We start from the raw sequence: 15,292 nt of genomic DNA, 5'->3' as shown, positions 1-15,292 counted from the left end.
CTTTGCGGTTTATGTATATTGTATCTGACCCCTACAGCTGGGACTGGTTCAGAACAACCTGCTAATACCTGGTGTTACAGAAAGCTCTCCAATGGCAATGACTGTCCAAAAGAATACTTTCTCCCTGTGTGTCTGCCAGAAGGGCATTATGATGAGAGTATGTCTTCCTTTTGATATACATGTGTTTCCATGTTGTTGAGTAATTCTAGTTATTGACACCGGGAGGGTTCTTGACACTGTTTCTAGTCAACTAGAGAGTGCAAAGTATTTAAGCCTAAGCTGTATCTTCTACCCTGATCCTTTTTTGCCATGTCATCTTCCATCTTTGGCTGATGATTAGGCGAAGTTGAACCTCTCATTAAAAGATGCTCTGATAAAAACCAGGAAGATTTCTGCTAGCATATACACAAATAATAAAAAAACCCCAGCACTAGGTTGCTTTGCTTCAATTAGAATTGGGAGAAGTCTTTATTATGAGCTGGATATTTTTAAACCAGTACTCTGTTGGCATAATTAGAGTTCAGTTGGCTGTAATTGCAACTTCTTGTCCACGCTTTCAAGGTCACATCTGCGGATGGACCTTCATATGATGATGGACTCATTATAAATCAGTGATAAAACTTATTTTGATTTACATCATCAGCATTCTTTGCTTGATAAATCTGTGCCTATAGTTGTGCTTTTTTTTGCTTCACTCTCCTTGTTTGTTATAAATTGGAAATGTTTAAATCAAATACAGCCTCTGTGCTCTATATGGTAGTTTTGTTAATATATTAAATAATCATCTGGTTATAAATGTGTATTGAAGGAATACTTTTTTCACTTACCAGATGAGATTTCACTTGGTTCAGATTTGATCTGCAATGGTGTGTAAATTTGAATTCTGATTTGTGTGATCTTGATGTTTTACGTATTTTAGTTACAGGTGGTGAGCAGGATAAATTTCTTTTGGGTAAATCGAAGGTTTTTCATCATCCCTGAAATGCAACTATTTGGGTGTATCAGCTATTTGTATGCTGTTTTACTTTCATATAGATACCTTCAGACCTTCTGGATAAGGAGTTTCTGCCTGTTTTACAAGAGGAGCCCCTGCCACCACTGGCACTTGTACCTTTTACAGAAGAAGAACAGGTTTGTATCTTTACAGAGAGATGATGTTCTTTCTTAGGATCTGTAGATTGTGGTTACTGTAATGGCAAGATACAGAGTACACCTCCATTAAAAACTGAAACATTTGGGGTTAGTAGATTTCAGGAAAGAAATTCTGAAAGCTGCTATCTTAGCAGATTCCATTCATGCTCGATTATTATCTTATACTTGAACAAATATTTTTCATACAGTGTTCTGTTTCTGGCAGGCAGTCAGCTCATTAAATTTGATATCATTTTCTAGGAAGTATTACCTGTTTAAGTGCATAGCATTTTCAGAAACTGTACTATTTTTGGACCACTCTCTCTGTGATACAAGTGTCTCTAAGTTCTGAAAAGTCAGCCTGGTGGCTTTTGGAGAGGTGTCGGAAGTTTTTTGACTCCTAATGTTTCTTAGGAAGAGGCAGGACTCAACTTACTTTGTATGCAAGCAGTTTCTTGATTATTTCCTTGTTTGGTCGCTATAGGTATACAACAAATTGATGAACAAAACAAGGGTGAGAATAGGTAGTCCGCAAAGGCGTTCCATTTAAAGGGTGACTGAAATGAGTAGTTTGAAAGCCTTTCCTTTAAAGATGATCTTTAGCAAAGAAAACTGTCCACCCCTCTCCAGATAAATGCCTCCTGACTCTTGACTCTGAATTGATTCCCTCTTTATGGCTGTCTGAACTTTTTTTTGATTTTTGCAGCTGCTTTCTGGTTTATCGTGTTTCTTCACACTTCCTTCAGAACACTGTAAATTGATTTTGTTTTTTTTCCTAGTGGAAAGCTGAGTGTTTTTACTGACTGGACAGTAATTGTTGCAGGACTGGAGAGTGCTTGTGCTAAGTTTCTTAAGACTTCAGAATATCCTCCTTCCTTTACCCCATGCTCTTGTATTCTAGAATTATTCAGCATCTTGGTGTGCCCGGATGTTCTGGCACATCCTCTTTACCTCTTCTGGAATTTCTTCTTTATCAGAGTTGGTTCATATTTCTATTTTCTTTTTAGAGTGCTGTCATTTGACATGAGATACAAATAATTTAGCTTTTAATCAGCAGTCACGTTTAAGTTCACGTTAATACACCACATGTCACAGTCCTAAAGGCAGCTGGGACTGAGAATATGCTTTTATGGGAAATCCTAGCTTGGCTCCCATTCTCCAGCAGGAACACGAGGGATACGGGCAGTGAGCCCAGGTGATGGTCACCCAGACACACAGTAGCATGCCAAAATATTGAACCTTGGTGTTAAATACTTTTGGACATATTTTTTTGCTGATGCATAGTTTACTCTCTGAAGGAGAGTAAACTGCAGGCCTTTTCAATTAAAGGGATGTTGACTGCTAGTGATGGCCAAGGTAATCTACCAAAGAAATGGTATGAGTGGCTGTGGTATTGAAAATGTGCTGAGTAACCTCTTGGTACAGATGAAATGGTAGGTGCTGCTGAGCTTCAGGGACAGGTGATTCTATAGTCCAGTGCCCAGTGCTTCATCAGCCTTAAACTTCTGAGGAGTTGATGTGCATTCTGTCACTGTTTTTTCTGGCTCCTTTTCACCTGTAATCATACAGGAGTCTTCATGGTCGGATTAAGTTGTCTACAATCTCCACAGAAATCTTAATCTGAAAGAAGAGGTCAATATTCCCTTTTTAATTCTTTCCTTTAATGCCTTCTGGGGACCTAGAGGGTGCGAACAATCTGTTTTTTCTTGTCTGAAGATCTTTTTCCCCCACCTTCATGTTTGATTTGAGATACCAAGGGAATGGCATTATTTCAGCTACCAGAAATTCCTGGTGTTTGTTCCCCATGACTTTATAGGCTTTGAATGTGATTCTTCATGATGAACAGAGGTGACCTTGGGGTGAATATTCATGGCTTTCCTGCCAGTTGTGTTTCAGGCAAGCTGTAGCACCTAAGATTGATAAGAATTTAAAAGACCTTTGTGCCCCCTCTGAATACTGAAGGTAGTATCCTCTCAGAACTGGGGGTCAGAGGTTTGAGAATCCTGTAGAGGACAGGCCGATCAGAACATAGATACTTAGGGGACATGTTCAGTTGAAGCTGAACCTGTCGGGCTTGCTCTAGCCTTGGACTCAGAGCAATTCTTGTATGCTGCCTGAGAGTTCTGCACTTGATAGGATTTTAGGTGTATGTGTAGTGTGTCCAAGAAGAAATTGTCTCATCTCAGGGTGATTCAAAGATCAGTTATCTAGGGGCAGATGATACATCATGTCAGCTATATGAATTTAAGCTATATTTGTTTATCCCTGTGAAATTCAACTAATTGAATATTTAAGGCTAGGGCATAGATACACTTTGGGCAGAATTGTTGATCCTTTTTATGTAGAAGGTCCCTTTCCTGATAAGGACACTGAGCTAACCTCGAGCTTGGCTGATTCAATTTATATTAAGTTTTGTTATATGATATGGGTTCATCAAAGATCTGTTTCCAGGGAACTGTGTTTTGAAGAAAAGGTTTCTGTGGATAGCTTTAGCAGCAGTTCCCACCTCTGACCACTGGCAATATGTATCATATGTTCCTTCTTTGCATTAGGAAAGAATTAATTTGTTTTAATCTTATCTGTGTGTGGAATAAGGGAGTCTCAAGCTCCTGGTGAATATAACGGAGGGGTTTTCTGTCCTCATTCATTATGTTTCTGATGTCTTTTTCTTGGAACATCATTTGCTGCTAGAGAATTATTTGAACCTTTGTTTTGGGGCAGCTTTGCCCTCTGATGTGCGTTATCAGGGATCAATAGTAGGGTAGTTTTTGCTATTTTGACGTTTCTCTTTTGTTACTTCTCTGCTTACCGTGTGGATTCTTATCCCTAGACACATTATATGGATTGTATCTTCACCACAGTAAGCTCTGCAGAGTGGAGGGAGAATTTGTTCAGAGTTTAGGCAGATAAGTTAAACTGCCCTCCCCCCAGCTGTGGAAATGGAAGTGAGATTACTATTTTGTTCTTAAAAGTAAGGTGTCAAAAATTAAGGTATCTCCTATGCAAAGACAGCGAATCTAATTAATAGTTTGAATTTGTTTCTGTAGTAAAATATTTCACCACTTCACAAAACTAAGAAGTATCAACAGCAGGAAAGGTGGTGATATGCTTAGAGGCAGATGGAGGTGGTTGACTTTGACTTGCTGTTGAAATGGATGCTTTAAACTTTGAGCTAGCTAGGAAAATAAAATCAGATTTACTGGAGTCTGACCTTGCTATTTTGCCATGCGTGACTGGATTTTTTCCCCCCCACTCGTCAAGTCTACTTACTTATTATTTTGCTGTTGAAGGAAGCTGTGCTTTGTAGGAAGAACGTATCAAGCAGTTAGGCTTGTTTCTGAACTGGGTTAAAACTCCTTCAGACGTCTGTTGGCTTAAATGATAGATGTTTAGGTTTTAAATAGTATATAATTGCTTGTCTCATTGTTCTCTGAAGACCTTCAAAGTCATAGTAGTTCAGATGAGTTATTGTAAGCAATTTGCTTCCTTGAAGTTCCTATCCAATATCCTGATGAAACAGCTGTTTGGAATTCTTTGCATTCTAACTATTTAAAACTTGCATTCAGAAAGCATGTGTGAACTCAGGTTTGCTTATTAGTGTTTGTGAACGTGCTCCTGAATTCTAGGCCCAGTTTTCAAACTGTCTGTGCTCAGAGAATGGGGCCAGTGTTGATTGTAATTATCCATTTTTTATTGAAACAGCTTTTTCTTTAGCAATTATTTCATATTAAAATGAAGTTCTGTTTTACTGGTGCTTAGTGTCTTAAGTCACTTAAATTTCAGAAGTCTTAAATAGTTTCCCCCCAAAGCATCTGATGATGATACATAAAGTGAAAAAGACATTTCTGAAGAGCAGATTGATAAATGCAATTTTACTCAAGTTCTGTTGCTCTGTACATGTTCTTGCTTTTGCTTAAGAATTGGGTGTAGAATTGGTATTACTGGTGTCCGGTACAGGCAGGTGCCAATTTCTTTTTGCAACTGACAAGCTATTTTTCAAATTGTTAATGTTCTAATCGCTTCTGTGCTGGATAAAGAAGTGGATGCTCACTTGCTACCTTTAGAGCATGGAAATTTCAGGTAAGTAACTCAGAAGCACTAATATTGACCAAGATCCTTTTACAGAGTGCTTCAACTATTCATGACTCTAAGGAATCCTTTCCCTGCTTTGTGTTTATAGGTTGGGAGGGCTTTGTAATGAATATAAGTAAAGCAAAGTTGGTATTAATTTAAATTTAGCATATGGTGTTTCTGATTTTTGCTGTTTTTAATAGAATTTCACCTTGTCTCTTTCTTCTTCTTGGCAGAGAAATTTCTCGATGTCTGTAAACAGTGCTGCTGTCCTGCGGTTGACGGGACGTGGAGGAGGAACGGTGGTAGGGGCTCCTCGAGGTCGAAGTTCCTCTAGAGGTCGAGGTGAGCTATTAGTGAGATGTGCTGCAGTGTATGCAGGTTATACAGGTTAAATCTTGTGAAAGATATTAGGTTGGGCTTGGTTATAGCCAGATTTTCTCATGCCCAGGTTCTTTTCCCTTAAACCTTTGAAACCTTTTTGGTATGGTGGCGTTAGGGAATGAATATTTTCTAGTGATCTGCACACCTTGGTACACATCTAGTACCCGTGTTACCTGCCTCTGTCAGACTGATGGGTGTGGAAGGGAAAAGGAAAGGTAGTTTTGAGGTAGAATTGAAAATTATTTGGTCCAGAATTGTTAGAAATAAGTTTATGAAAGGTATAGACCTAGTTTATAGGGAAAGGGGAGAAGAATCCACAAATGCATTTAAAACATGAAAAAGAAATGAAAAAGTTGGTGTTCAATTTTCTGAAAAGTTGTCATTTTTATTTATTAACATTCTAAGAATAAACAGGAGAATATTCATGGAAAGACAATTTAATTTGGGAGACATTTGAGTATTGCCAATGTGAAGACACCAACTATAGGGAACCACTACCTTGGATCACTGCAAAACATTTGCATACTAATAGAGTGAATGTCCTCAGGCTGTATCACTAGGTTAAAAATCAGTTGTTAAATCCAGGATTTATCTTAGCAGCTTCCTTTTGACGTGAGTGCTGCTGTGAACACTGTTTTGGGAGGGTTTATATATAAATATGATGGGTTACATTTTGGGCTACTAAGCAGCTAATAACTTGGAAATATCATTGGGGTAATAAATTATGTGACCTCTGTCTTAGCAGGTGCTTAAGTGAGGCTTCTCTTAGGGTCCTTTCTAATTCAACTCTAAATGTTCTTAACTGGTGATATTTTCAATAACACCCTCAGAAATCACTTAAATGCTTGACCAGAATTTTGCTCAGACTTAATTTGTTCTCTCATTTCTGTTCTCATTCCTTAATCTGGCTTTCTTCCTGTTTTACATCTTCCAGATATTTGTAGGTTGTCATCTGTCCTCTTGTGATTGCTCCCCAGCTAAGGCATATACATTTAAACTTTTACAACTGCCGTGTTGTTTCCCCTTCTTTATTTATTATTGTCTTTACCTAAATGCTGAAGGCTTATTAAACAAAAAATATGTGCACATACATAGATGTGGAGTAGGACTCCTACATATGCCTTGTTTTATTTGGAATATGTTGTACATTTGGAAGCTGCTGCATTTTTGCTGTGTGCTTTTAATGTGCGTATTGCCTGGCTAGCATCCATGTTTCTCTTGCGCTGGGAATACGTATACTAGATGATTCTGCAGATGAAATGAACAGTATTTAAAACTTGATGATTTGAGATCGTGTGACTACTAGTGTGCTCTCTAGCTTCAGCCTGAAGATACACTGATCATTTCTAATTTGGCAAACCCTTTATTTTTCTTTCTTTTTGTCCAATTTTCCTTTCTTTTTTTTTTTACTGTACTATTAACAATAGACGTCATCGTTATTCAGTGAGCAGTTGGTAGCATTTTAATTGCCTCCACTAGTTTCAGCAAGATCATAAAGTTAAATGTGGCAGAATATGGCCTATGATCCAGTAATTCTATTATTCAATCTGTTTGTATGCATGGAAATTTTGTTTGGGGTTAAAGTTTGATTTATCATGCTTCAGTGGACAGAACTTAAGGTTTATGCTGTATTAAGACTGTTTGAAAGCTTTTCCTGCTTTTTTTCCCTGTTTTGTACGTCATTTTTAAGATATGTTAGGAGATATTAGCCCAAGGACTTTGTTGCAGAATTCATCTTTTTCACTTAATTTTTTTTCATCCCCAGTGGATCTTTTTCTCTTAATTGGTGTGAATGATCATATGCTGTGCTTGTTGGGCCACTCAGTTGTTCTTATCTTCTGCCAAGCTGTGAAGGACGCATTTCTGCACTTAGCCCATTCATTTTTTCATTCTTGATACAGTTTGAAATTGTGAATTATTGAGCTTCTCCCTCTTTAACTGATCCTGGTTGCTGCTTGCTCTACTCTTCCCCTTCTTTCCAGAAACTATAAGTCTTGGGCTTTAGACGTGTTGAGTCTTCCAAGTTTCTAGATCTCAACAAACCAATTAGGGCTTCTGCCCTAATCTGTAGCTTTTTCATAATTATGTACTTGCATAATTAAAGACTTCATTAATAACAGTGTATTCATTAAAGGCGGAGTGCAGGACTGTTAACATCCAGATTGCAAATGAATACTTTGCTTGCAAGTAGCAAGCTTTAAATGCAATTCTTGTTTTTCAAGTTACAGTGAAAAGGACTTGGAATTTCTTCAGAGTGTGTTCACTAAATGACCTACTTCATTTAACAGTTGGAAAACACTTTATTACCCTGCAAAATTGCTTGGGTTTGAAAGGTTATCTGGTGTTTTTCATGAACTTTACATCACTGTATGCAAGAGAGCTGCTGCCAATCAAATCTGGGCTTCAGCTTTACCAAAACAAGATTACTGGCTTAAAGTGACTTGCACAACAGTCACTCAGGGAAGAATTTGCATGTATGATTAGATTTGTTAATTAAGTTCCCTCACTGAAGCCCAAGTAACGGAATTGTATTCCAGCGTGTGGGAGCGTGAGAGGGAGTCTGTGGCAGAGTGGCAAAGGGAAGCATGGTTGAACTGCTGGTAAAGGAAGGTTATTGTTAGAGCTCTAAATGGGACTTCCCTTATCAGTGTTTCAAACTACCACATAACACTGAGTAGTCTTACCAAGTCTTAGTGGCAGTGGTTATGTTTAGCTGTTGCGAAAATGATTACTGTGTGGAAGCTGCTTTGATTTTTGTGACTGTGTCCTGAAAAACAACTTGGTGTTACTGTTAAAAACCATTTGTGGCATGAAACTGCCATCACTAATGCTGTATGTGTTTTGTGTTGAGGCAAAAATCCCAACCATTTGTATTGAGTTCTGAAGTTATAGTCTCTTAAGAAACCAAGCACTTGCACGTGACCTTTTTTCTAATTGACTTGTTTTCCTGGGAGCTCCCTGTGGTGTGCACTTAAGCCCTGTGCTTTGTGCTGGTGGGACTGGAATGTCAACATTCATGAATAAGAGCCTCAGATGAGGAGAGATTTAAATAGTCCCTGGAATGGGCTGTAAGCTTAAAGACACCTTGTTTTGTAGCTGTTCTTCTTGGTTAAGACCCTTATGAAGGGTACTTTGCTTCCTGCTAGAGCTCTTTTCCCTCCCACCCTCTTTCCCCTTTGTAACCTGTCTTTGCTGCTGCTGGGAAATGTATGAATGGTGTGAAAGTGGAAAGTTCTCATCCCTAATCAATAGTTGAACTACAGTTATCCTGCTCTTCCCACACAGTATTATGGCTGTGACAGTAAATCCTAAACTCCAGTCATACTGTAGTTAGAAGAACTTGTGTGTTGTATTGTGTGTGGATGTCTTTGTAATGATGATTAGAATCGTAAAGGAGTAAGCGTGCTGCTTACTCCTCTTTGTATCTTGGATTTCTTACTTAAATTCAGACTTGTCTGTTTTTCAGGTTAGAGAATGTTGGTTGTGACAATTACAATATCCACTGGATGATCAAGGTCCCTATTTTGAGGTTTAAGGAATTGCTGAAATACAAATGCCACAGCTGCTCCATTGAGTTTGTAAATGAAAGCATTTATTGCCATCTGTTGACTTTGCATTCAATACTTTGTGCAAGACCTACTCTTAGAAAGTCTCCTCCTCCGATGTCAGGCATTTTCTCAGAAGTGGTATTCTATTTAAAATAAGCATCTTGTTCCCAAGAAAGCCAGGAATGCAGACAGAATGGTGAACAGTGTGCTTATATTTGCAGTTTTATCTTCTCTGCACGTGTTTAGGTTGAATATTAGGAAAATAGTCGTCACCCAGAGGGTGATAGAGCACTGGAACAGCTCCTCAGGGAGGAAGCAGTCATGGTGCCAAGCCTGACTGTTGCAGAAGCGTTTGGACAACACTCTCAGACACATGGTGTGAATGTTGTGGTTGCCCTGTGCAGGGACAGGAGTTGGACTTATGGGTCCCTTGCAGCTCAGGTCATTCTATGATTTTCCCTCTGTTTTGTTATCACTACTGGCTCTGTCCCAGTGTGCATTTTCAGGTCTGACTCATCTGCGTAATACTTGCTGAATAACTGACTTGGTGCACCACGGGTATCTTTAACTAACTACTTCTCTTCCAGAGCTTGGTAGAATCTGTTGTGGTGCAGTGTAGTTCTCATGCACTGGTCCCCTTGGTTTCTGCTGGAGTTGCACACGTACTTCTACAAGGTGCTGATGAATGGGCCCATCTTGTTTCCACACCTGGACAGAGGACCTTGGGGAATGCAGTGAAGGCTGGAAACACAGCCAGGGCCACAGGGCCTTAAACAGGTCCTATGTGGTACAACACGGTATCAGTGCAGCTCGGAGTTGAGTAGCATAGCCTCACAGACAGCCTTAAACTGAACTCCTGAGATCATTCCTTTGGATATTTATCAAGGTTATCTTTTAATTGAGGCCATTTTGGTGGCTGAGCACAGCTCAAATACTGGTGAACCATGACATAGAGGGTGGTAAATGGAGAGAGATTTCTCAGGCTGTTGTTTCACATACTTTTAAAACTGCCATCAGCCATGCTGCTGTTAAAACAACTCTGATTCTGTTCTTCCCTTTATACAGGATGTTTGCTTTATTTGCTGATGAAATCTCCCATATCCCTGGCCTTCTGGCTCTGTTAGCTGTGTGTCTGCTATCTGCGATCAGCGTGCATGCACACTTACTCACACAGCAAGGGCAGCACTACAAATCTTGCTGTCACTCAGCGTAAAAAAACAGAAAAGGAAAACCGGTTTTGTTTCTGTTGAACAAATGCATGCAACTTTACACCTCCGCTACCTTGGAGACGTGAGATGAGTCAGTGCCTTTGTTCTGTTTTGACTCTGTGGCTTTCTCTTGCTAACGCCCTTTGTTTTATTATCTCCTATAAGAGGAAGGAAGAAAGCTTTCCTATAGGGAAGAAACTAGGCAAAGGTTGCCGTTGCATAAGATAGTTAAACTTTCATGGGCTTTATTTGTGGTCAATAACAGCTTGAAGTCCTTTTCCAGGATCTTAGGGGACCTATAATGCTTTGGCTGAATAAACATTGTGCTACTCTTGATGTCGTATCACATCTTTACTGTCTGTTGCCTTTGCAACTTATTTTGCACTTAAGATTGTTGTCAACCTTGTAGCATTGGACTTGCCATGGTGAAGATACCCACATTTCTAATACAGTCGGAGGTCTGATACGAATCTCTTCTCTCTTGCCTTCAGTGCTCAGTCAACTTCTCTGCCTCCAGCTGAGTCTAAGAACAGCCATGCTGAATTGGGCAAGGGCTCCTTTAACTCAACAGCCAAAAGAAGACACCCTGGCAAGGGAATAACGACTGTCAAAAATACTGAGGTGCAGGAGCATCACATGTATCCTCAGCTTCCACGCGTTCACAGCTCAGTGCTTTTCCTGAGCCAGGTGTGGTCTCTGTGCTTAGTAATTTTGAGTATTTATCTTTCATGAGTTTGTCCAGTCTCCCTCGGAACTTGAACATACCCAAAACTCAGCATCTCTGATGAGGAGGTCTAAAACTGAACTGCTTTGGTGCTAGGAACAGGATACTTTTGTCCAAAGTGATGTTTAAGTTCTGTTTCTGAAGCAGGAGAAATTGTACTGGCATGAACTTTGTGGTGTCCTTGTATACACCCTGCAGCTTGTACTGCCTGACACAAAATCAGTGTGTATTTGAGCGAATTGATGGGATTAACTAGGGATCACTTTTCTTTTTCTCTGTCTGGAAAGTAACTTTTTCTTTTTTTGAAAGAGATTTGGTATAAAATAGTATAGAAACTGGTAGAAATCCCTTAATTATTTACATTTTTTTAGAGCCTCTTCTCATAAGATGCTGAAATACAGTATAGTTCCTTGATGCATCCAGGAGTCTTTAGATTTTTGACATAGTCTCATTATCATCACTTTACTCAGAAGACTACAGAGACTGGAGTCCATGCTCAAGGTGTTTATTTCGTGTTTCATTTGGTCATTCTGTCTTATTCCTCTGGGTCCCTGGCCTGTTTTGCACATCAGCCTCTGAGGTGTTCATATTCTTGAAGCCAGGAAGAGAGAAATATAAAAGGATTGAGGCTTGTGATGGTTTGACAGCCAAGGATTCCCTTTATCAAGTGCTTTTTAGGTTCTTGGACTTGACTATAGAGACTGTGTGTGTATGTAGGAAAGCAGTTATCCTGACAGTCAGATGATCGATGTGTTTCACTTGTTTGTCTTGTTCCCATGAGATCTTTGTAATGATAAGTTTCAAGATAAAGATAAAAACCTCCTATTTCTTCTGCTGTAGTACTTTGTGAAGTACTGTTTATCTTTAGTGGATCTGGAAACTTCACCCAAGCCATTAATCTAGCCAGTGCTGGAAGCCATCTTGGAGGCCTGGGGATGTGTGGGTGTTGTTTCTCTGTTGTATTCTTTTAACAAGCAACCCATGCCTACCCAAACACTGAAGATGTTCTTCAAGATGCTTTGCTTGAGATAAATCTGTGACTTTTTTGGCTTGAGGCTTGATACTTGGTAGCTGGCTACAGAGAATCTTTTCTTGAAAAAGTGAGGAGGATCATTTTTATTAGGTAGCTACCCAGGTTCTTCATGCTGTCCTGCCCATACCTATCCTGTGATCCTTCTTTCCTGTCGCCCTCACCTCCCGGGGAAGATTTCTGCTGGGAGCCACTTGAGCTGAATAGTGGTGAAGCTTCCTTCTCCTTTTCTGACCTTGACAGCAGTAATCGAGTACATTGCAGTGCGGTACCGTCATACTGGATTCTGCTGTTAAAAGTGATCTGATCTTTGAGTGTAAAGTAAACATGTACTATGTGGATGTTGTGTGAGCAATGCATCCTTGTTCGGTAACTTCTGTTGGGTAAGTAAGTTTTCTGTGTTTTTCTGCTTAGTATTTATTTCAGAATTGTTTTTCTGTTCTGTCTGATCTTGTGCTTCTTGATATGAATTTTTATGTAAGACTTTCTTCAGACTTTGTTCCTTTTTCCCTTTGACCCAGATAATTTCACTGGGGCTTAAGACTGCAAGATTAGTTCACAGGGAACCAGAAAAGGGATACCTACCTGGCTCTTTAAACTTCTGTTATTATTTACACAAACACTTGTGTTTTTTGTCTTTTCAGGCAGAGGCCGAGGAGAAAGCGGTTTCTACCAAAGAAGTTTTGATGAAGTGGAGGGTGGATTTGGGCGAGGAGGGGGCAGGGAAATGCACAGATCACAGAGTTGGGAGGAAAGGTAACAGAACTCTAGCCCTTAAAGTTTTTTGCATACATCTGCTCAGCTTCCATTTGTGCCTTTTTGACTTCATAAAAACACTTTAGGAAAGGGGATTAGGCACATCTGAATGGAGTGTTTGAATTTCTGAGTTGGAGTCAACACAACGTTTCTAGAAACTAAGGATCCAGTAAAAGAACAGTTTTGCCAAGAAATTTTCTGCCGAGTTTCTGGGAAGAAGGAAGCACTTAAAAGAACATAAATTATGACAGTTGCAGTGGAAATCATGGGTGAAAACATGGGTTGTTAAAGGATTCACTTCAGTTTTAGTCTCAACATTGTCGATAGTATGTAGGGTCACATTTCAAAACATACCAAGCCAAAGGCTATGTGTGTGTCAGTGTTCCCTGAAATGACAGTTATCACTTGGACCTTTAAAGACGCTGTCCATCAAACTCTGATTTTATTAAAAAACCCCCCACCAAGTTAAAAAAAAAAAAAAAAAAAAAGCCATACCTAGAATAAGTGGAGTAGTTCCAAAACCTTATTTGAAACTTTTATTCTGCCTTTCCAGGGGAGACAGACGCTTTGAAAAACCGGGGCGAAAAGATCCAGGTATGGTTTTGTTACTGTACGGGCAGTAAATGGGAGGGAGGAGCAGGGTGTATTTTGGGGAAGGTTCATAAACCTTTCTTATTACTCCAGGTATATTGTTGGTAAAAGATTCATGGTACTGTGCGGGGTGACCTCAGTGTGTTCTCAGTCTTGTTCTTTATTTTGTTTTGTTTTCACTATTGGACATGTGAATATATTAGAGAGGAAAAATGCAATAAGTAGGATCTGTTTAATCAATTAAGATATGATGTCTACATCTGGAACTAACTTCCTGTATCTCTGTGAAAGGAGGCTGTACTGATTAAAAGGTGTGCTGTGGCAATATGCCTTTTCAGCGCAGCTTTTAAACATTCCTGGCTTGGGCTCTTTTGGTAGGTAGCACTTCTGGACCATGTGAACCGTTAATTTAGAGAATGCTTGGTAGTGTGGAGTAGATCCCAAGAACCATGTTTTGAGGTTCCCATGCTGATGGAATCGCCATCTGTCAAATTTAGTTCAAGTCATCATACAAATCTTCTGTTTGTTCAGGTTATCATCTGGTCCCGCTTTCTGCCATTCCTGTCCTATTCTGTTTCTTAAATGCTTCACACTGGCCTCTTTCAGGTGGAATACTGGATCCTTAATGTGGACCCAGTATATCTGTCTGAATGTTCTTCTGAACTTGAAGTGGGTTGTCATCTTGGAGACAAAACATACCCACTCTGAATTCTGGGAGTGGTAAGAACATTGAAGATCTCTATCGACTGACATAGCAAGTGTAACGAGTTCTGTTTTCTGGAATTGTATTGGTTGCTCTCAGGTACAAGCTTGCTCTGTCTCTGTGCCGTGTTCCCACATACAGGTACCACAGCTGTGCTTAGTGAGAATTTTGGTACTAGTCAGGCCTTGCTGACAATGAATCTTGCCTTGGCCCAGAGGATCTTTTGATCTTTGCTGAAGGAGTCTTGGCTAAATATCCCCCTTAGCAAACATATTGGTAAAGCTGAGGTCAGGAAAAAGAAGTGGATGCTGGTTGCTTTTTCCCAGTATCAAGTGATAGGAAAAGGAACAGTCTAAAGTTGCACCAGGGGAGGTTTAGAATGTATATTGGGAAAAATTTCATTACTGAAAGGGTTCTTGGGCACTGGCAGAGTCTGCCCAGGGAAATGGTGGAGTCACCATCTCTGGAGGGGTTTAAAAGATGTGTAGATGGGAGTGCTTAGGAACGTGGTTTACTGGTGGGCTTAGTGGTGTAAGGTCTATGGTTGGACTCAAATCTTAAAGGTCTTTTCCAACCTAAATGATTCTCTGATTCTCCAAGACATTTGCAGGTTGAACTTACGTAATTACGTAATTCACTGAATTGCCAGTTTTTTCATAGTCTTCACCCTGGGTGATCACACTACGGAATTAATAAGAGATCGAATATTGAACTCTTCTGGGCATTCATAGTGGATGAGAATGCAAGAAGCCCTCAATGAAAAATTGAGATTAAAGAACTAATAGACCTTCAACAAGGAATTATTTCTCAAATATGATCAATGTGCTGTTAGTAAAAATAAATAATTGCTTTTCCAGTGCTCACAGCAGTTTGCAAGTTCACATTTGACTGAGTCTCAACATAAGCAATATCTCTTCCTAGTTTCAGTATGCAAATTGAAGATGCCCAAAGTATTTGCAGGCTTCCCTTGTGAGTTGTCACGGTTCAGGCAGACTTCATTCAGGACCCAAACTACTTCTGGAAGGCTGAGGCCATTAGCAAAGAAAATGAGCAAGTTGTTTTCTTGATCCTGGCTGTCTCTTAGAACTGCACAAAAGCAGCTTAATTTTCTGTGCAGCTTCTTGACTAATACCAGCTTAGTAGCTG

The 15,292-nt window shown here is 39.7% G+C and overlaps 1 protein-coding gene across 12 annotated transcripts in view; it reads left to right on the top strand.

The window, feature by feature from the left end:
• The window catches only part of GIGYF2 (GRB10 interacting GYF protein 2), a 77,437-nt gene that overhangs the window by 15,772 nt on the left and 46,373 nt on the right, over positions 1–15,292 (top strand). For 11 of the 12 annotated variants that reach the window (XM_054074656.1, XM_054074655.1, XM_054074654.1 and 8 more), the window contains exons 4-7: positions 1,036–1,131; positions 5,439–5,547; positions 12,741–12,852; positions 13,406–13,446. In XM_054074656.1, coding sequence (XP_053930631.1) covers positions 1,036–1,131; positions 5,439–5,547; positions 12,741–12,852; positions 13,406–13,446 — 358 coding nt within the window. The remainder of the gene's footprint in view (positions 1–1,035; positions 1,132–5,438; positions 5,548–12,740; positions 12,853–13,405; positions 13,447–15,292) is intronic. The other variant, XM_054074663.1, reaches the window with a different exon arrangement.

Source organism: Cuculus canorus, chromosome 9 (genome assembly GCF_017976375.1).
Source record: "Cuculus canorus isolate bCucCan1 chromosome 9, bCucCan1.pri, whole genome shotgun sequence".
In the NCBI taxonomy this organism is placed as follows: domain Eukaryota; kingdom Metazoa; phylum Chordata; class Aves; order Cuculiformes; family Cuculidae; genus Cuculus; species Cuculus canorus.
The sequence above is the reverse complement of the archived record's forward strand: the minus strand, read 5'-3'. Positions and strand labels throughout refer to the sequence as shown.